Raw genomic sequence first — 21,414 nt, 5'->3', positions numbered from 1 at the left:
ACAGTGTGGGTGCTCGGTAAAAAAGGGAGGGGTGAGTCAGACTTCTCCCAGGACCTCAGCCTTCCCAGGCGAAGAAAGCTCATGGTTCCCAGATGCTCTGGGACCTCCTCAGCCAGGCTGGGCCTGGTGTTCCGTGTCTCAGTGGACATCAGACACTGGCAGAAGCCATGTGGCTTCTTAACGAGTTCTCCAGGACCCAGGAAGCAGAGTCCAGAACCCTAAAGCAGGGTACTCAGGCCTTACAGAGCACTTGCTGTATGCCAGGCGGGGGACCTGGGGCAGCGTGTGGCTTTGCTCCCCACATCCTCCCTGCATCCTCTAGGTGCTGGGTCCCGCTGGTGATGGAATTACCGGCTACCATGTGGTCCATAGCCCTGCAGGCTCAGCCTCTCTAGGAGCCAGGCCAGACAGAAGATGGAGCAGGACAGACGCTCCTAGTGCTGGGATCGCCCTTCATTTGGGGGCATAACTTAGTGGGCCAGATGTATCCCCTGAGTAATGACGTTCCAGCCACTCACCCCCCTCCCAGTGATAGCACGAGTATAGAGCCCTGGGAGGGCTCAGGGCTGTTGGGAAGGGAGCCAGACCTGCTGCTAGCCCTGGGGAGCAAGGGGAAAATCAGCCGTGGGGGGACTGGAGAGAGGCTTGGTCTGGAGTTTTCCAAGCTGGAATGTATATGCATAGCTATGCTGGCTGGTTTCGCCTTCCACAGGCCCCGGGGACAGTAGTTTTACCCTGGGAGCCCCCAGACCTTTCCATATCCAGCTCTTTGAACCCCTCCCCCATTTGATCCCTGTAGGCCAGGCCTAGGAAGGAGCCTCTCAGCCCCGCCTTAGCTCTCGGGTGGGCCTGCTCCCCAGCGGCCTCTCTGGGCTCCCCTGAGCTCTGTGACCGGGCTGGCCCCTGTCAGAGGAGACACAGGCGGGCCTGAGCCCCCTCACTCTCTCAGGCCAATTAACCTGTAGAGCTGCATTAAGGAAATTAGGCAGCAAACTTCCCAGCTAACAGATGGGCCCTGCGGGCACTGGAGGAGGGAGGATGCACTGCCTCCTTCCTGTCCTCACCTGTCCTGCTGCTCCCGGGTGCTGGGGGGCTGCCCCCTCTCCAAGAGACGTCTGAGGAGGCAGCGAGGCTGAGACAGAGCATAGGAGGGAGGAAGAACCCCAGAGGCCAGCTTGATCAGTGGCTTACACTAGCCCTTTGGACTCTCTGGACCTCAGTTCCCCCATTTGTAGAACGAGAGCATTTGCCTGTACGAACTCTGGGGGCCCCTCTCACCTGACATCTGTGGATTCTGAGACTGAGGTTCTTTGGAAGCTGGTTCTCTCCTGGAGCCTGAGGAAGGGTCACAATCCAGAAGAGGGAAGGGAAAGGAAGCAGCTCTGACTCCAGGCTGGGGGCAGTGAGGGGGAGGGAGGGAGAGGAGGAATGCCAGGGAACGGGAGCTGAACCCAGAGCCCTGGAGAGTGCAGGGGTCCTGTGGAGACCTTGGGCCCAGGGGGAGGGAGTCTTCGGGGGCTTGCTGGAAAACCGAGGAGGCAGGAGGGCGTGGGCTGTTCCCCCCAGCGGTGACCCCTCAACCCATCTGAGCCCTTGTGAGGGTTAGACAAGTGCAAGGCAACCCCACCATCCACCTGGGCTCTGAGACTCTCCGCACTTCCCTCCAAGCCTAGTCTTCACCACGCTCGAGCCTCAGGACTCCACGTGGATGTCCAGGTTCCCAGACAACATCTGTCCCCACCTCCTTCTCAACTGCCCCTCCCTATGGCCTCAGGGCCGGGGGCTAGGAGCCTGTGCCTCTGTGCACACACATGCCCACACCTGCACACCTTGCCTGTGTGCACGGGGTGTGCGTGAGTGTACATGCTTGCCCGGTGGGAGGTCTGCCCCTCCCTCCGGTCAAGGCTATGCTGCGATTCCTGTCTTTTGTACTTACCACTTCCTTGTATGTCGGGAAGCTCATATGGGCCCTGGGAGAGGGCCAGTGTCTCCAAGATTCTTATCCTGGTAGGATGAGCAAGGATGCTGGGGCACCGATGGTCCCCTTCCTCAGGCTAGGGCAGGTAGGAAGTTTGAATCTAGCTAGAAACATTCCTGAGGAAAGCGTCAACTAGGCCAGGCCCAGCTACCTCCCCAAGCATTGACCAGGAGCTCCAGAGCTCCTGCTGCCCCCTGGGAGTATCACAGGGGCATCTCACTTCCTTCTTTTTTTTTATTTTTTAAATTTTATTTATTTTTGGCTGCATTGGGTCTTCGTTGCTGCGCGCAGGCTTTCTCTAGTCGCAGCGAGCGGGGGCTACTCTTCGTTGCGCTGCGTGGGCTTCTCATTACAGTGGCTTCTCTTGTTGTAGAGCACCGGCTCTAGGCACGCGGGCTTCAGTAGTTGCGGTGCGGGGGCTCAGTAGTTGTGGCTCGCAGGCTCTAGAGTGCAGGCTCAGCGGTTGTGGCACACGGGCTCAGTTGCTCCGCGGCACGTGGCATCTTCCCGGACCAGGTATTGAACCCGTGTCCCCTGCATTGGCAGGCAGATTCTTAACCACTGCGCCACCAGGGAAGCCCTCACTTTCTTCTTGACGCCTCCACAGTCAAGAGGCTGTAGCCTGACGTGTTAGGTTAAAAGGGTCAAGCACACAGCAGTGTGAGGAAGTCTTGAGGTGGCAAAAAGATCTGGGAGTTCTAGTGGACCCCAAGCCCGAGATTCCATTCTCAGGGCTGCCGAAAGAGCCAACGGATGGTGGCTGCATGAGGAGGCCTCAGGCCTACCGTGGATCCCACAGCACAGGGGGCAGTGGCTGGAAGGAGAGGAACAACTCAGGGAGGCGGACCTGAGGACTAGCTGTGTGCCCTGCAGCAGAGCAGAAGCGGGGCTCCCGCAGCTTCTGGAGGACCTTCACAGGGCAGGGGAGGAGGCCGTGCCAGGCAGGCCACACAGGGCGGGACCCAGGCCCAGGGGAGGTAGCTGCTGGGGAGACAGGGAGGGCTCCTGGAAGGGGGCAGCAGAGAGAAGCGGAGGGATGTACCCTGAGGTGGGAGCCGCAGGGCCCACCATGTCCATCTGTCTGTCCATCCGCAGGTATGCCGATGCTCTCCGTCCAGCCCAAAGGGAAGCAGAAGGGCTGCGCAGGCTGCAACCGCAAGATCAAGGACCGCTACCTGCTGAAGGCGCTGGACAAGTACTGGCACGAGGACTGCCTCAAGTGCGCCTGCTGTGACTGCCGCCTGGGCGAGGTGGGCTCCACGCTCTACACCAAGGCCAACCTCATTCTGTGCCGACGCGACTACCTGAGGTGGGCGGCCCCCCAGCCCTTCTGCTCAGAAAGCCCCATCCTCCAAGACTGGCACTGCTCTGCCCTGCCCCTCGGACTCAGTGCCCAGCGCGGGTCCTGGGCGGGCACATCTGTTACCATTGGGCACCCAAGAGAAGCTTCCCGAGGCCACCAGTGTGGCTCTGGCCCTGCCTTTGCCAGGTGCTTTTGACCCACCCCGTCCCTGAAATCTGGGAAGGGACGCCCTGGAGGGGCTTCCAGGAACAGGTGGGGAAGCTCTGACTTCCCTGGGCCCCTCTGGCCTGACGGTCTCCTTCTCAATCTCCCCAGGGCCCAGCTCCCCATCTTCCAGGTGGGCCCTGGGATTAAACACCCCCACGCCTGGGGAGCCTGGTAGGTAGCCAGACCCTAGAAGAAGAGCTGCTGATGCTGGAACTTAAAGACCTGGGTTTGAGCCAGTCCTGAACCTCTTCCCCCACCTCAGGTTACCCCTCTGTGAATGGTGAAAAGACTACCGCTTCCCCTCCTGGCATTCCTCAGAGCTCTGACCCACCCTCCTCCACAACCTGGATCCTGTTCCCCGGGGCTCCTCCTCCCCAGTTAACCCTCCCTTAGGCCATCTATGACATCAGCAAGGCTGGAAGGAGGCCACAAAGCAGGGGCCTTGGCTGAGACCCAACATCTGCATTTGGCTCCCATGCAGGCTACTGGGTGGCGGCAGGGCCTTGCGGGGAAGGAAGGCCCATCGCATTAATTAGTAGGTCATGGCCAGGCTTCTTGGGGCTCCCTCTGCTCAGGACTGGGCATGTTGGTGGGTAGTGGGGGAGGGCGGGGTTATCAGCAGAGGCTCCCCTATTTCCCCGAAGAGCCTAAGATTTACCTGCCTGCACCTTCTCTTTTAACTTCTGCCTTTGCAGGAGCTTTTTTTTTTTTTTAAGTGGTGCTATAAACCAGGATGTGTGACTCAGTGCTCCTGACTGGGGCTGGAGGAGAGATGCTGAGGCCAGGAGGAGGGGTTAAGGATGCTTCTGGGGACTCACCCCTCGGCAACCTGGAAGGGGTCTCCAGGTCTGGAGGTTTAGGACATCACCTGGGGGCTGAACCTACCAGGTTGAGGGGAGGTGACAGACCATCTGACGAGTCCACAGGACCTGGAGAGGGACGACCACAGTACGGGATGGGCTCATCTACAGAGCTGATGCACCCACGAGCATCCTGGGCCCTGCCAGCTACTGGAGCCTGAAGGTATTCTCCCGGACTCTGGCAGAGGCTCAGGAATGACTTCGGGGCCTGGTGGGCCAGTGGGCCGGGGTGGACGTGGATGCGGAGCTTCCTTGAGCTGCTCAGCCCCTGAGAATGGCTGTCCAGAGCCTGCCTCTCTGCAGTCACTTCTCATTGGACTGGTGGCCAGAAAGGCCCCTCTTGGCAAGCAGATGCTGTTGGCCCGGCCTTTGTCTGCCTTAATCTGAGCCACCAGGCAGCTCAGGCTGATGAATAATGGAGCCAAGCTCATCTGCAGGCGCCCGAGCTTGAGCTGGACAAATCAGGGATTAGAGGGCCTCCCGCCCGCCTCTCAGCCCCCTTGCCTCACTTGGGGCTTGCGCTGCCAGTCTGCAGAGCAGAGGCCTGGCTGGCTCAGACCCCTGGAACATTCAGCAAGGACTGGCCTACATGGGGAAGGAGTGAGTTCCCTGTCCTTAGAGCTTTGCAACCAGCAGCTAAGAGGAGGGGTGCCTGCCCCAAAGAGGCGTTGTGCCAGATGGCCTTGGAACTTCCTTTTGGCATCAGTCCTGTTTCAGAAGCACCTTTGAACGGGATCATCTGGTCCAGCCTTCCCATTTTAAAGAAGGATAAACTGAGGTTCAAGAAAAGGGAGTTAGGGCTTCCCTGGTGGCGCAGTGGTTGAGAGTCCGCCTGCCGATGCAGGGGACACGGGTTCGTGCCCCCGTCCGGGAAGATCCCACATACCGCGGAGCGGCTGGGCCCGTGAGCCATGGCCGCTGAGCCTGCGTGTCCGGAGCCTGTGCTCCGCAACGGGAGAGGCCACGACAGTGAGAGGCCCGCGTACCACAAAAAAAAAAAAAGAAGAAAAAAGAAAAGGGAGTTAGGGAAGACATATGGGAACATATGTATATGTATAACTGATTCACTTTGTTATAAAGCAGAAACTAACACACCAGTGTAAAGCAATTATACCCCAATAAAGATGTTTAAAAAAAAAAAAAAAGAGAGTTAGGCAAGTCACACCATGAGTTGGTAGCAGAAAAAGACCACCCCATAAGGTTGTTGTCAAGATTAAATGAGTTGGTCTTTGGAGAGCCCTTAGAACAGTGCCTGGCACATAGCAAACGCTACATAGGCATTTACTAAAGGAGCTGTGACTGAGAGGTTACTGTTCACAACAAGCTTGTGAAGAGTGTATTATGGTCCCCATTTTACCGTTGAAATAAATGAGGCTCAGAGAGACTCGGTAACTTGCCTGAGGACACACAGCCCATGATCAGCAGACCGTCTCTAAATTCAGGCTTGTGTGAGTCTGGAGTCCTTGCTCAGGGCCCAGCCCAGTGTTCTTCTGGTGACCTCAGGTGCTTGAGGGGCCCCAGTGGAAGCCTGGGAGTGGGCATTGTCAGTGAAGCCGGGGGACGGGCAGTGTCAGCCAACGCCTGGGTCCCCAGAGTCTCCTTCCTGGGTGAATGCGCCAATTTCTCTGAAGCCTTCTCTCTTAGCGGAATCCAGACACTGTCACCTGTGCTCCTTGCCTCTTGCCCAGGCCCACCTGCTGAACCAGGGGGAGGGCAGGTGGGGCCCTGGATGGAGGCGACTCCCCTGCCCCCCACACCACCCCAACAGGTGCCTGAGCCTTCTGCACCCTTCCCTCTGCAGGCTCTTCGGCACCACAGGAAACTGCGCCGCCTGCAGCAAGCTGATTCCAGCCTTCGAGATGGTGATGCGGGCCCGGGACAATGTATATCACCTCGACTGCTTCGCCTGCCAGCTCTGCAACCAGAGGTGAGTGCTGGCCTGTAACAGACCCAACACACTCAGCAGACCCCCACTGACACCTGCTGCCACAGACCAGGAGTGCCATGGAGGCATGCATGCAAATGCGGGTCCTGTGTGTGCATGTTGTGAGCATGTATGTTCATGCGTGTGTTTTATGTACACCTGAGCCCTGTAGCCAAAGGTGTGCCCTCCGATACCGCATGTACATGTTCGTGGAGTACAGCTCTGTGCAAATGTAATGGACGGGGCCATGCATGAGCTGTGTGCAGTGTGTGTAGTGTCCATGCATTTATTTTTTTAATATATTTATTAATTTTTGGCTGCATTGGGTCTTCATTGCTGCGCACAGGCTTTCTCTAGTTGTGGCGAGTGGGGGCTCTTCGTTGTGGTGCGCGGTCTTCTCATTGTGGTGGCTTCTGTTCGTTGCAGAGCCCTGTCTCTAGGCACACGGGCTTCAGTGGTTGTGGCATGTGGGCTCAGTAGTTGTGGCTTGCGGGCTCTAGAGTGCAGACTCAGTAGTTGTGGCACACAGGCTTAGTTGCTCCGCGGCATATGGGATCTTCCCGGACCAGGGCTCGAACCCGTGTCCCCTGCATTGGCAAGTGGATTCTTAACCACTGCGCCACCAGAGGAGTCCCATGCATGTATTGTACATGCATGTTTTAAATGTGTGTGCACAAGAGTTCTGTATGCATGTCCTGTGCCGTGTGTGTGTGCTACATGCAGGAGCGCGCATGGACATTCCAGCGAAAAAGGGTTCCCAGACCTGGAAGGTGAAATCCCCTTGGGGAACGGTCACTCACTTCTGTGATTCTGGTTCCAGCCCAGCCTTGTTTCTGGTGTTTTGGCCCCTTCTTTGTGCCCCGAGCCCCATGGGAGACCCTAGGGACCTAAGGAGCCAGAGCGCTTCAACCCTGGCTGGGGGCCGGGCCCCAGAAGGCAGGCCCTTTTCTCAGGAGCCCCCAGGTGAGGAAGGAGTTCATACAAGTGTTCCCAGAGGGTGAGGTCCAGAGGGACCTGCAGGGAGTGCTGGTTTGGCTGGGGCTCTGCCCAGACCTACTGCCGGGAGGGCTCGGTGAAGTTGCAGCGCCACCTGGTGGTTGAAGTGGGATCTGCTGGGACTGAGCCTGTGACCCTGGGGTCCCACTACAGGCCTCAGACACCCTGGGCACGTCTCTGGGGGAAGGGCTGAGTCCTCCAGCGCTTGAGGAGGACCGAGAGGGGCAGAGAGGCAAAGCAGGGCCTTCTTTGGGTTCGAGGGAAGATGGTGGGACAGCGTCACCTCCTCCTGGAAGGATGTTCCCGGAAACCCACAGATCCTGTTTAGAGGAAGAGTGCCCTTCCCTGAGCCATTTCCTTAAGCTGGGGAGGGGAGCAGAGGGTTGGAAAAGTCAGCCATTTTATCCCTTCCTCGTGCTCCATCTCTGCCTCTCTCCTTCCCTGTCCTCCGTTGGTCTTTTCCTATTTCTTTGTTCCTCCTCCCTTTCTCCCTCTCTGGCACTGAGGTACATTATTTCTACACCTGCCCTCCGACCCCAACCCCACTCCCACCTCCACAGGAGCTCTGACTATGTGGAAGGGCTGTGGCCCAGGCTTATCTGTGTGTCTTACGCCCCAGGCTGCAGGGCCTGGCCGAGAGACTTTCAGGGATCCCCTCTGGAAAGCTCAAGGAGCAGGCTCCCCGGGACCTCACTTCCCCCACGTCCACTTCCTGGGCCGGGCGGGGTCCTGTCTGGAGCCGCCACCGTCCACTGGGACCCCTCCATGGCCTCTCTCTCCTGCTTGGATTTTCCAGATTTTGTGTGGGAGACAAATTCTTCCTGAAGAACAACATGATCTTGTGTCAGATGGACTATGAGGAGGGGCAACTCAATGGCACCTTTGAGCCCCAGGTTCAGTGACGCCCGGCGCCTGGCCGCCCGGCCCGTCCGTCCGCCCGCCCGCCTGCCCACCCGCCCGGCTGGCCAGCCGCTCTCCTGCCGATTACAGCTCCTCTGTCCTCGATGGGAGGAAGGGCCCTTCCTCCAGCGCCGCCCGTCTGTGTGTGACCCCTCCTGGGGCCAGGCTGGGCCTGTACAGTCTGTCTTCTGTATATAAATGGGAACATTTATTTTATGAGAAATGTAATGCGATTTTATTACTGGCGTGGATTAAACTTATGAATGTTTCCGGGGAGGTTATTCTGCATTGATCACATGACTGACACAGACCTGGGGCCCCTCCCCTTGGCTTGGGAGTAAAACAAGACCCTCCCCTTGGTCCTTCGTTGTGGGGGGCGTGCCTGGGGCTCTAGTGTATGCCGTTGCCGGCAGGGCGGCTCCAGGTGGGCTTTAGCGGGAACAAGCTGGAGGGGAGGGGACAACCCCAAGCACCCCCTCAGCCAGAAGGTGGGGCTAGGGTGTCCTCCCCCTCCCCTGGCAGAGCATATACCCTGGCCCCCGAGATGAAAACCACCCTTCCCTGGGCTCCTGTGTTACATCCACCATTGAAACCCCCCAGACTGCCCAGACAGGGACCCAGCTCTGGTCTGCCTCCATGGTAGGACCCCAAATCCTGAGCTCCCTGCCATGGGAGCTCCATTCTTAAACCCCTCTTAACCTTCATGGGGACGGACAGCATTTGCTGTCTCTTCCTTACAGCCTGGGCCCAACCTGGGGCCTGCCTTTCTGCTCCCCTGGATGAGTGAGAACAATTCTGTTTCCCTGTTAACTCAGCCCACGCAGGCGGGAGGTTTTCGTTCATTCTGTCGGCAAATCTGTCGGTCTCAGCCCTGCGCTGCAAGTACCAGACACAAGGATGAATCATGGACTGGACACAGTCCGTGCCCTTGAGGAGAAGGGGGAAAGCCAGGAAAACAAACAGAGCACATCAAGGTGAGGACGAGCACCATGGGGAGACCTGGGACAGGCTGGTTCCCTCCAGCAGACATGGGACCATTTGTGACGACTGCAGAGTCAGACAAGTCAACAGACACACAGTCAGACACATACGTGTACTGGCAAGCAGGAGAGATGGACACACAAGTAGATGGATGTGTAGGCAGAGATAGGTAGGGACAGACAGAACGCCGGCAGGTACTCAGGCTGGAAGGCAGCCAGACATCCAGCGGCTGAGCTAGGCTCACCCGGGGCAGCAGGGATGCTGTCTTGGTCATGGCTGAAGCCATAGTGCCGAGCACATAGCCTGGAACTGAAAAGGTATCACTGAACAGTATTAAAAAGAGAGGCTCCTTGGGTCCAAAGCCTGAACAGAGAAGGCTATATGGACAGGCTCCCCTGACCATCAGGCCACTCACTCCTCCTTCCCCAGGGACAGTTTTTATCCTGGCCACAGACCAGAGCCCAGATGGAGTTAGCCTACAGCCTCATCCTCTGCCTGCTTCTGGGCAGGGAACTGGCTGCCTGGGCGAAGCGGGGATGCGCTGCCGTCTCACGTCACCTGCCCCCGGGCCTGCTCCTCCACTTGAAGTGAAGCGGGAGGATGGCTGAGCTCTTATGGGCGCTTGGAGGAGGCTGCGTCTCCAAGATACGGTTTTGTGGCCAGTGGCCCAGTCTGTGGGAAGGGATCTTTAGGGCCAAGGATCTTGGGGTAGGAGTTCTCTACTTTGGGACTTCCACTTTCTATGAAGGAGCCGCACCCGTGTACGTGAGAGAAAAGAGAGGCTGCAGTGGGTATATTTGAGTGAGTCTGGTGGGTATATTTGAGTGGGTCTGGTGAGACCAGGGAGCTGTCGTCTGTGTGTGACCATGTGAGATTGTGAATGGGTTTGAGCACATGAGCTTGAGGCTGGAGTCTGTAATGAGGGCTTTTTTTCTCGCTCAACATGAACATTATTTCCCTGGACCGTAGCAGAGCCCTCAATGCCAGACCCTCCCTGGGCCCTTATGTCTAGGATGGCTGTGCCCACCCCAAGGACCCAAGTCCTAACTTCGGAGTCTGCTGCAGATAAAGTTGTAACAAGTTAATTACATGGTTATCGAGAGATAACGGAGCCACTCGAATGCAGTTTCTGGGCGATTACAATTGTTTCCAACAGAGTTACCATATTGCAGCCATGAAATAACGTGTCATTTTGCAGTAATTATGTAATTAACTTGTCTCACACTGTAGGTTGCACAACAATTAATTCACTCACAATGAGATCGACTCAAAGTCAGGCAGCCGGGCTTTGAAAGCCCCCAGGGGCAGAGCTGGCCTTCTAAGATGACCCCAGCCCCACTCCGCTTGCCCCATACCTGGACAGGGTGCTTCCTCAGCCTAACATGGAACGTTCCAAGTTCGGCATCATGGCTCCGCTTACCGCTGCCTCACCATCCTCATCCAGGAAATGGGGATGATCTGTGTCCTGAGATCTACACTGTGAAGTGCTGTGCTTACGTGAGCTGGGGACAGCCGCAAGGCTGAGATCTACACTGTGAAGTGCGGTGCTTACGTGAGCCGGGGACAGCCGCAAGGCTGAGATCTACACTGTGAAGTGCGGTGCTTACGTGAGCCGGGGACAGCCGCAAGGCTGAGATCTACACTGTGAAGTGCGGTGCTTACGTGAGCCGGGGACAGCCGCAAGGCTGAGATCTACACTGTGAAGTGCGGTGCTTACGTGAGCCGGGGACAGCCGCAAGGCTGAGATCTACACTGTGAAGTGCGGTGCTTACGTGAGCCGGGGACAGCCGCAAGGCTGAGATCTACACTGTGAAGTGCGGTGCTTACGTGAGCCGGGGACAGCCGCAAGGCTGAGATCTACACTGTGAAGTGCTGTGCTTACGTGAGCCGGGGACAGCCGCAAGGCTGAGATCTACACTGTGAAGTGCGGTGCTTACGTGAGCCGGGGACAGCCGCAAGGCTGAGATCTACACTGTGAAGTGCGGTGCTTACGTGAGCTGGGGTCACCATCCTGGATATCATGAGGTCCTGAGTAGGAAACCCTTTGCACAGGAAGACCCAGAGCAGTCCACAGCTGCCCCCAGGAAGAGGCCACACAGGCGTTGCCTCGGCAGGTGTAGAACCAATGGTAGGGGGGAGGGGAGAGAGCCAGAGAGGAGACCAATCTCCCTCTGTAGCAGGGCAACCAAGCTGGGGCTGGAATGGCTACTGGGGGCTGGGGATTATGCACCTGGAGAGGATTTGCAACCCCCAGAGGAAACCCAGGAAAAGCCTGATCTCCCCCGCCTCCCCAGCCACTGTGTATGAGAAACTTGTTCAAGTGTAGGGCATGAATCGTCCTGACCTGGTTCTCCTTGAGGCCGTAGCTCACCACGGAGGATTGAAGTTGAGGAAGCCAGGGAGCACTGAACGTGAACCATTAGAGGCTGTAGCAGCTCAAGCCTCAGCCTGGGGCTTGTGGGTAGTGGGGATGTGGAAAGCCTTGCACTAGCTATGCACAAATCCCCTCCATCCCCAGCCAGCCCCTGGGACCCCATCTCCCCACCTGCTTTCCTTAGTGCCCTGGTGTCAGAGATACTCTAACAAGGGGCCTGGGACCCATGGAACATGACACCTGCTTACGCCCCCGCTCCTTGGTCTGAAGCTGGGCCGCATAGTCTGTGTTTGGAAAGAAGTTGGATTCTAACCTTGACACTGCTGCAGGGCCCATCATGGAATCTCGTATGGGTCCTCTTCTCCTGGGCCTGGTCCCAGAAACCATGCCCCATATCATGAGACATGTAGGAGCCACAGGTGGAATCCACGTGAAATTCCTGCCTGGGAAATCTCACCTCTACGTGGAGATAACTGCTCTCGCCCTTAAAGCTCTCAGAGGTAGTCAAGGCCAGACTAAATCTGGCACTGAGTGATCCCCAGCACCACCCATCGGCGGGTGCTGCCACCAGGTGAGGGTAGGTTAAGGAAAGATGCTTTGTAGCTGTGGCTGTGCATCACTCTTGGTGAAAATTCCAGTGAGAGAATTCTGTCAGTCTGCAAGTCAATATTTAGCTATATGTTACCTCCCAAACTAGAATTAGCTGAAAATGAATGGATAAAGATGAGCTGATGTGAAGGTAAGTTGGTCCAGAAAAATACTCGCTCAAGATTGGTTTATCATGAAAAAATGATCAGATGACCCAAACACACACACACACACACACACACACACACACACACACACACACACGCGTGCGTGCACACACAGGTAAAATCCAGAAAAGGGTGCTGGTTCATCCGCACCTCATGAGCAAAACTCATCTCTGCTCCTGGCCCCTGGGGAGGACTCTCATACTGCTTTATCCCAGCAAAGGTAGCAACCTCCTACCCCCAGACACGAGGCTGAAGGGTGTCCAGATCTCTTCAGGCTCTTGGTACCTCCAGAGTAGATTGTTCCTGAGCTCCCTCCTGTTGGGGCCATTTTCCGTCACCCAGCAATAGCCCCTCCAACCAGTGGGTCTGCCCGCAACCTAGCGACACCTCTCTGTTTCTGCTGCCATGTTGAGCCCCGAGGCTCCAGTGAGGCCACCCTCACCCACTCTCCCCTCGGGGCTGGGTCCAGGGCTCACGTAATAAGTTTCACATCAAACTTCTTTCCACCATGTGGTTTTTCCCTTTCTCCACCTGCACCCCCTTCTTGGATCAGGGGACGTCCCTTGCTGGGGCTCCTTCCACCTGGGTTAGACCCTCATGACCCTCTCTAGGGGCTCAGGGCCGCACCTAGGAAGGGGAACGCCATTGCTGTTCAAGGCATTCATCAGGGGTGCAGGGCAGAGGTGAGAGGCACTTTACTATGAAACTGCTGCAGCAGGAAGAGGGAGAAGCTGGGCCAGGCCTCAGAAAGGAGGGAGAGAAATTAGCTTTTAAAACCTATTTCCAGTGCGGGAAAAAAGACCTGGATTCAAATATTCTGGACTCTACAAAATTCTGTACTCTGAACATGTAGTCACTGCTGGAACATTCACTATATACAGCCAGGTCTAGGTCCACTTGTTCTGAGGCCTGGGACCCTCCCACAGGAGGCCTGGGCTCCCCACAGCAGCCTCTAACTGCACCCCACAGGCTGTTCCTGGGCATCGGTGTGTGCTTTCTGGAAAGGGCACTGCACCCTGGGACCAGTGTGGGACAAACTCCGTGGGCTTTCATAAGTAAAAACACGCCTAACCCACTTGAGCCACTTGTAACTCTATTAGGGAAGTGCTATTTTTATCACCCCTGTTGCTATGGGTGCTATTATTATCATCATCCCCATTTCACCGTTGAAGAAACTGAGGCTCAAAGAGCCATTCTAGCAAGTAATAGAACCTCGATCTGAATTCAGACCCGTTCTAACTCCAGATTCCATACAGGTAATTCTCATGTGAAATGGACACCTAGAGGCAGCCCTGTGCAGTGGAAGGATCTAGGAGTGCTCAGTAGCTTTTACCCATAACAGAGCCCCTGGACCCCCTGCCCTACCCCTGTTTCTCACTACAAACCATCCCCCAACTGACAGCTTGTTTCTTGGGTAAAGAGGGCCCTTGGGCACTTCTGTCCCTTATTGCACATCCTAACTGAGCCTGTCACTGGTCCTGGCCTATGCTGGGTGCTGAGTGGGATGAGCAATTCCAGATGATGGAGTCAGAGGCAGTGCAGGGTGGAGCAGTGGTGGGACTCCAGGCAGCTCATCCAGTCCCCGGGCTGGAGGTTTCTCAGTCATCCAGTCCCTGAGCTGGAGGTTTCTCAGTCATCCAATCCCTGAGCTGGAGGTTTCTCAGTCATCCAATCCCTGAGCTGGAGGTTTCTCAGTCATCCAATCCCTGAGCTGGAGGTTTCTCAGTCATCCAGTCCCTGAGCTGGAGGTTTCTCAGTCATCCAATCCCTGAGCTGGAGGTTTCTCAGTCATCCAGTCCCTGAGCTGGAGGTTTCTCAGGGAGGCAGTCCCCAGTGCATCATCATTCATTCTGTCACGGAACCAGCCTGCCAGCCAGTGAGCAGACATGAATCAAGTGTCTGCTACATGCCAGGCATGGTGCTGGGCGCAGAGGAATGGAAATGCCAGTGGAGAAGGCAGACAGGGTCCTTCTCTGTGTGTAGTTTAGAGCCAGCCAAGTGGGGGAGACAGATGATAAACAAATAGATCAATAACAAGCTAAATATAGTTCTGAATAGCTAGAGGGCGGCCTACTTTAGACAGAGTGAGAAGGAATGACCTCTTCTGGCCCATTCTTATGGACCATCTTAATCAAAGGGCTCATTTTGGGGGAATTGAGGACCAGAGAGGAAGCAACGCCTAGGGCACACTGTAGCCAGCCTGGTCTGGAAGCCTGACCTCCTGGCCCTCAGCCTGGCCCAGGGCTCTGTCTCCTGCCTCCTGAGACCTGCATTCCAGCCAAGGATCCTACTTGGGTGTGCTCGGCCCCGGGCGTCCCCGGGAGTCCCGACCAGCAGGACAAATCCTTGTGAGTCCGAGGAGGAACCTGTAGGGGTTGAAAAGAGAAGAAGGGGCAGGAGACGCGAAAGAATGGAGGCAAGACAAAATCCTGATCAAGCCTCAAACCTTTATTGTTGCAGTAGCTGTATTTATACAGTACAGAGAAAGGGGGGCGGGATCCAGAATAAGGGAAGTACTTGGCAAATTATCATTGGTGCTGCGTGCGCGGGCTTTCGTTGGAAGCGCGGGCTTTCGTTTTTAGGCGCGGGCTTTTATCTCATTAAGCAGGAAGAGAAGCAGGGTGTCGGCCATCTTCTAATGGCGAAAACTTCTTGGCTCCCAACACTTGGGCACACAGTGCATGGAGGAGAGAAAGCATCACTCAGCCCTGATGCCTGCTCGCTGCTTCTCTTCCTTTGTTTTCCAGGTTAACAAGACATAGTTTTCCTTAAAATACCAAGAAACTGGGCTTGGGATCTTGGCTGCCATCACAGGTCTCCTTGCCCCATAATACCACTAACTTGGGACATGTCGACTGGATCCATGGCTTCTGGGGAATTCTAGCCTGCTTGTTCTGAACACCTGGAATTACTGCCCTCCACAGAGGAGGCATCAAGAAAGTAGGTTTCTCTGCAGACTCTGCATGACCAGTTTTCCAGGGAAAAAGAAGATTTGCTGTAAAAGCAGGAATTGGCAATGCACAGAGGGCCACAGGACAATGGGACCAGCATGACCAATCCTCCTTTTTCTCTTCTCCAGACCTCACCACCCTCAGCCTGGCTGGTCTCTTCTGAGGGGAGGAGGTCCAGGTTGAGGCTCAGCCTCAGGGTTCCTAATGGACTGTCCTGGCCCAGAGAGGGGCCAAGGCAGGTGGGTTTCTCTTCACTGTGCATCACGGAGCTGAGGCTGGGGAATCCTGCTGCTGCCAACAGTGCACCCCATCAGGTGCCCCCCGGAGGAAGGGTTGTTTTGTCTGGCTCCTGTGGACACCCCTCCTGCTTCATCCTGGCCTTTCATGCAGGGCCATGGATTTCCAGAATCCAGCTAACACCAGAGCCGCCTGCTTCTAGGCTGGGGACTCCAGGCGACCATCCACCCCTACCCTCCCACAGTGAAGAACTGAGGGGGACTTGGCATAAAGTAGGGCTGGAGTTGACACTGGCTCCGTGAGGCTCAGGAGACCCTGGACCCCCTTCTCCAAGTTCCCACAGGCTGGCTGCCCCTCAGCCTGGGGCCCAGCTGGCCTGGCCTGGCCTTCACGCCCTCCCCTGCACCTGTCTTCTTATTTAGGGCCTGTTTGGAAGCTAATCCCTGTGTTCATTAAGTGACCCCCTCCTCCCGCCCCTCTGCTCTCAGTAGAAACAAGAGAGCTAATTACTAACTGCTCTGAGGCCTCGCCACAGGCCATTTTAGAGCTGATGTGGCCCTTAAAATGGGATTTAAAAATCTCATTTCCCTGTCATGAAGCGGGCTGCCCTTCCCTCCCTGTTAAGGCTAATTACTACCACTTCCCATCTGTAGAGGGATCCTGTACCTTGTCCTCCCACCCAGCCTCAGGCTGTGGCTTTTTGCAGAAGCCTCCCGGCTGTTGGGGAGTTCCCTCCAGGCACATGCCCCAGTGAGTTCAGGAAGGCTGAGCTTGGAGGAGACTGGGCAGGATGGGCCCGAACGGGTAGGGTTGGATGAAGAGACAGTGTTGAGGAGGAGGGGTGAAGGGAAAACCAGTGCTGAACTGTGGCCACCATCCCCTCCGGAGCTTCAGAATTTCCCTGCTTAAAGGCAAGACTTGAACAGGCCCTGTAGAAGGGAGAATGGGATCTCGGCTGTGGAGCTCCCTGGAGCTCTCCGTGGTCCTGAACTTTTTGAGGCCGAGCCCTTTGGTCCTCAGTCAGCCACAGAGTGGAAACCGTGGTGGAAATCACCTCCAAGTATTACGATGTGGGCTTCGCCTGGAAGACAGGAGCTCACTGCCTCCAGAAGCAGCTGGATTCTAAGGGAGGCCCCTGTTTAGGCCCCTCTAACTCCAGGAAATGATGCCAACAGCGCCCTTCGTTGTGACCTGTCTTCTTCCCCTCTGCCTCCTGTCTGGGACCTGCAAGGTGGAAAAACCAAACTAAAAAAGGGCAATTTTTTTTTTTTTGGCCATGCCACGTGGCTTGCGGGATTAGTTCCCCGACCAGGGATTAAACCCGCCCCCCCTGCAGTCGAAGCACAGAGTCCTAACCACTGGACCGCCAGGGAATTCCCAAGGGGCAGTCTTCATTTTGTCATATGTGTAAGTTTGTTTCATTTCAAAACTACAATTTTCTTTTGCACTTTAGATATTATATTTATTTTAAATCATATAGGGGGATGCCCTAACATTGTTTCCTTAATTTAGGGCCTCTAACTTGGGCTCCCAACTCCATCCGGCTCTGCTCCCCTGTGTTCACTGGGGGATTTGCTACATAATCCTAGAGGTCCCTCCCCTCCCACATTCTGGGAGCCCTTGAGTCCCCTGTCAAAGGACATGTGGTGGTAGGCTGTTACTGCATGCTGTCTTCCCAGCCCCACCAGCAGTAGATGTCCACCAGTGTTTAGCCCATAACCTGTTAGAGTGGGAATATAAGGAGAAAAGTGGCATGGCCTGTCCTGCTGGGGACCCCCAAGCCTCCACAGTGCAAGCCCTACCTCAGGCCAAGCAGGGGTCAGACTCTACCTTCCACCACTGGCTTTGTCTCTTGTGACCGTCACCACCAGCAGCACTTTGAAGAGTGAAGCATCAAGCCTAACCCCCCATCCTCTGCTCTGCCAGTCCTGTACACCTTCAAGCTTCACCTTCTGATTTTTGCAGGAAAACAGGCAAGGATAAAAGCTCCACACAGAGGAAGGGGCACAGATCCCAGAGTCCCACAGTACATGTAAATTCCGGGCTCCTGACCCCACCTGGGTGATGAGCGGATCCCCATTACACTTCTGGTTGCCTTTATTCCCTAAAGGAATGCTCACATTTCTACCTACCCCCACTGCTCATCAGTATCCCCTTTGTCCAGCAAAATAATGCCCTTAGGCCTGAAGAGACTTTAGAGGCAGGATATCAAGAGCCCCTTGTTCCCTGTGGACCGTCTACATTCCTGAGGTCACAGACCTGTACCCTCTGGGAACTTATCCACCCAACAGCGCAAATGACAACTCCCCATAATGGAAATGTCTCTGCTTATTAAATCCATGTCCCCTCCATTGCTGTATTTGTCTCACAACCTCCCTGGGAGAGCACAGGTTCATATGCCCATTTTACAGGTGAGGAAATAAAAGACATTGTAATGTGGCCAAGTGGTGCAGAGGAGGGAATAGAAGTCAGCTCTTCTGTATCTTGGGGCAGGACGCCTGCTCTGTGGTTCCTCGGGCATACATCATCAATACAAGCCATCCACAGTGAGGATGAATGAATGAGTACCACGTTGTGAGAACTCTGAAGAGGAGGTGTGGTAAGAAAATATCTGAGAGGAGGTGGACACAGAGTTGCTTCTTACAGAAAGAATAGCTAGAAATATGAGGGAAGCCCTTACAGGTACAGGGGGAAGTTGACTGGTTGAGACAGAAGACGGGACATAGGGAGGTAGAATGTGTTTGGAGTTGACATGGGAGACAAGAAATTAAGAAGAGTTTAAGCCTTTATGTGCAAGGCAATAGAGAGCTATAATAGGTCCCTGAGCAGGACACATGGCACATAGGGAAGTAGGCTAGAAGTAGAGAGCAGTTCACAGAGATACTGGATGGTCTCTGGCTTGTGGGACAAGGCACATGATCCGGGTCAGGGGGTGCCCTTGACTGGGGAGGACTCTGAGGTCTGATAGACCAGAAGTGTTCAACAGGTGGCAGAGTTCAGCACCATGGGGTGATATTTTTAAACACTGCCTCTCCCGAGGGGTAATAATGCTAACTGCAAGAAGAGATGATCAATCTCTCGGCTAAAAATTGGGCATGACATGGCCTAGGACAGAGTTCTGTGGCTGGTCACTAGGCACCTCCTATCAGGCTCCCGTTATTTGGTCCTCTTTGGGGGCAGTTCTTCAAAGAGCTGAGTAGTACCATGTCACACAATTTTCCATCACAGGCACGGATGAGGTTGTGAAAGAAATTATCTGAAGTACAGACATCACAAATCATCCCCGATAGCTATCTAGTGACATAGGCAGAAAAGAGTGAGGTTGGTTTAACTCCTCCATCCATCCCTCCCTCTTTCCATTCCTCCTTCCATCCACTTTTCTCTCTATCCAAGGCATGTTGAGCATCTAATATAGGATAAGGCAAGAGAGATACAAAAGAAATGGAGCAAAGTCCCTGCCCTCAGAAACTCTCACAGAAAGGAAGGGCGTCAGGAGCCAGCCAGTGACAAAGTCATAACTCAGAGTTGTCGGTGTCATGATAGAGCTTCAGAAAGAAGGGAGAGAAGGTGACTAACTCAGCCTGGCAAACAGGAGAGTTTCTGAGGAAAGGACACTTGAACCATCAAACAAGGGAGGATGAGCATGGCAGGCAGTGGGTAAAGGCCCAGAAGTGGGAGAGAGTGGGCTTGGGTGGAGGGTGTCCAGGAGCTCGGTGTGCCTGCAACACAGAACACAGAGGCCCCAGGGGAGAGTGGCCAGGCTGCTTGCAGGGGCCCTCATGTCAGGCAGGGGAGATGGCCCTTTATCCTCGAAGCAACAGGGAAATGTCACAGCTTTGTAAATGGAACAAGGACATGATCAGATCTGTACTCTTTGAAAGATCACTCTGGGGTGATGTAAAGGGTGAATCAGAGGGAGCAGACACCAGGGGTGGGGACACCTGCACTTTCAATTGCCCAGGTGAGAAGTGAGTTTTGCATAACTTGCTCCTCATGGGCCCCTGCTGGGATTTTTTATTTTTATACCCATTCAAAAACCATATACTAGAACCCTCCTGGGGATGCAGAGGTGAAGTGCTCTACCTGCCATAGCCTCTCAGGTCTGCTTTTTTCCCTTTTCAGAAAACCCAGCCTCCCGTATCTCCTCCCAAAGACTTTTACCCATGTTCTGCTCCTAGGGCTTCTGCAAGCACAGAGAATAAAATAGCCAAAGGAACGGTGTTCATATTGGGTAAACAACTTTTTATGAGTTGAGATGGACTGTGGCCACCTCCTCAGTACAACCCCCTGTTACCAGGGAAGACATCTGGGGCTTACAGAGAAAGGAATTGAGAATGGTGCCAATATCCCAAATGACTCAGGGGGGAGCATTTTCTGTGAATGGAGGAGCCTGTGAAAGCAGGATCAGAAATGAGTCAAACACTTCCTTAGTACAATAATCCCAGGTCATAATTATTGGAGAGAAATAAAAATCAGGTTATTAGGAGGAATATGCATTCCTCTGGTGAGAATCAGCTTTGTTGCAGTGGTGAATTTCTCTTAGGTAAATCCAGGAAGAAGCAGCGTATGTCTGATTGAGAGACTGAAGTAGAGTCAAAGCTTGAACATCTTTTTCTCTCCCACAGGAACAAGGGAGCAGCTCCCTGAGACACCCTATATGGTGGACATTTGGTTGACTCCCAACCTCCATCCCACAGATGATCAGTCTAAATCAAAAGAGTACACCTGGCCCCTATTATTGGCCCAGAGTGAGTAGGTATACAAGTTGTCTTGAGGAAGCTCTGTTTGCCACCGGAAGCATCTTATGACTGCCAAGGAAACCAGCCTTAGAATGAAGCTGACACGCAGGAAGGCAGAATGGAGGAATGGAAACCCCTATGTCCTTGATGGCTTCATTAAGCTGCCGGAAGTACATACTTGGGGCCCACCCTATCTCTGGTGTCTTTATTCTTTGTGGCTCCTTTTCAAAACAATGAATCTGAACCTTGGAGGATAGGAGGTGTTGGGAGGAGTGGGACCCCTTGCTAAGAACCTATTGCCAGCTAGGCTGCATTAACACAATATAGTGTCGAAAATGTGGGAGGTGATGGGTTCACACTGCTGTCTCCTGGCCAGACCACCTCTGTGCTTTGGACATCGGAAAGGAGGTCCAGGACGGCAGGGAGAAGGGAGACCTTGCTAGATGAGGAGTTTGTTTGTTTGTTTTGTTTTTGTGGGTTTGTTTGTTTGCCGCACCAAGCGGCTTGCAGGATCTCGGTTCCCCGACCAGGTATCGAACCTGAGCCCCTGTGGTAGAAGCACAGAGTCCTAACCACTGGACCGCCCGGGAATTCCCAGCAACTGAGCTTGTTAACTACAGAAGAACAGCCTCTGGGCCATGGTGTTCCTGTCTGGAGAGTAGAGTTGTCAAAAGTGGTGTCTGGCAAAGTGGGGTTTGATGTCTGGTGCTGTTACTTTCATACTAGGTGATGTCACACGTCTGTGCCTCAAAATCTCACTTACCTCACAGGGATATTAGGAAGACTAAATGAGGTGGTGCATAATAGGCCCCTAGTACTGTGTGTGACACATAGCAGTTCCTCAATTAACGTTAGATATGATTATGATTATTGCTGTTATTAGCTGAATGGTTGTCATGCGGACAGGGAGATTCCGGGGCGGGGGGGTGTTAGAGGGAGGAGCATGCAGACACCATACAAGGATGACTCTTTTTGTTTTTGTTTTTTTTTGCGGTACGCGGGCCTCTCACTGCTGTGGCCTCTCCCATTGCGGAGCACAGGCTCCGGACGCGCAGGCTCAGCAGCCATGGCTCACGGGCCCAGACGCTCCGCGGCATGTGGGATCTTTCCGGACCGGGGCACGAACCCGTGTCCCCTGCATCAGCAGGCGGACCTTCAACCACTGCGCCACCAGGGAAGCCCAAGGATGACTCTTATTATTAAAGCTTC

At 54.7% G+C, this 21,414-nt stretch overlaps 1 protein-coding gene and 1 non-coding gene across 3 annotated transcripts in view; one reads left to right on the top strand and one right to left on the bottom strand.

Annotated features, from left to right (window-relative positions):
* LMO1 (LIM domain only 1) overlaps positions 1 to 8,444 on the top strand; it is a 40,488-nt gene extending 32,044 nt beyond the window's left edge. The window contains exons 2-4 of one of the 2 annotated variants that reach the window (XM_032640752.1): positions 3,074 to 3,287; positions 6,150 to 6,275; positions 8,065 to 8,444. In XM_032640752.1, coding sequence (XP_032496643.1) covers positions 3,074 to 3,287; positions 6,150 to 6,275; positions 8,065 to 8,170 — 446 coding nt within the window. In that variant the 3' untranslated portion in view covers positions 8,171 to 8,444. The remainder of the gene's footprint in view (positions 1 to 3,073; positions 3,288 to 6,149; positions 6,276 to 8,064) is intronic. The other variant, XM_032640754.1, reaches the window with a different exon arrangement.
* Positions 8,445 to 20,723: 12,279 nt separating this feature from the next.
* TRNAR-UCU lies at positions 20,724 to 20,795 on the bottom strand. The gene has a single exon. It is a non-coding gene; the product is annotated as a tRNA-Arg (tRNA).
* Between the last annotated feature and the right edge of the window lie 619 nt (positions 20,796 to 21,414).

Source organism: Phocoena sinus, chromosome 8 (assembly GCF_008692025.1).
Source record: "Phocoena sinus isolate mPhoSin1 chromosome 8, mPhoSin1.pri, whole genome shotgun sequence".
NCBI lineage: Eukaryota > Metazoa > Chordata > Mammalia > Artiodactyla > Phocoenidae > Phocoena > Phocoena sinus.
Note: the sequence above shows the minus strand (reverse complement) of the source record. Positions and strands in the feature narration are given on the sequence as shown.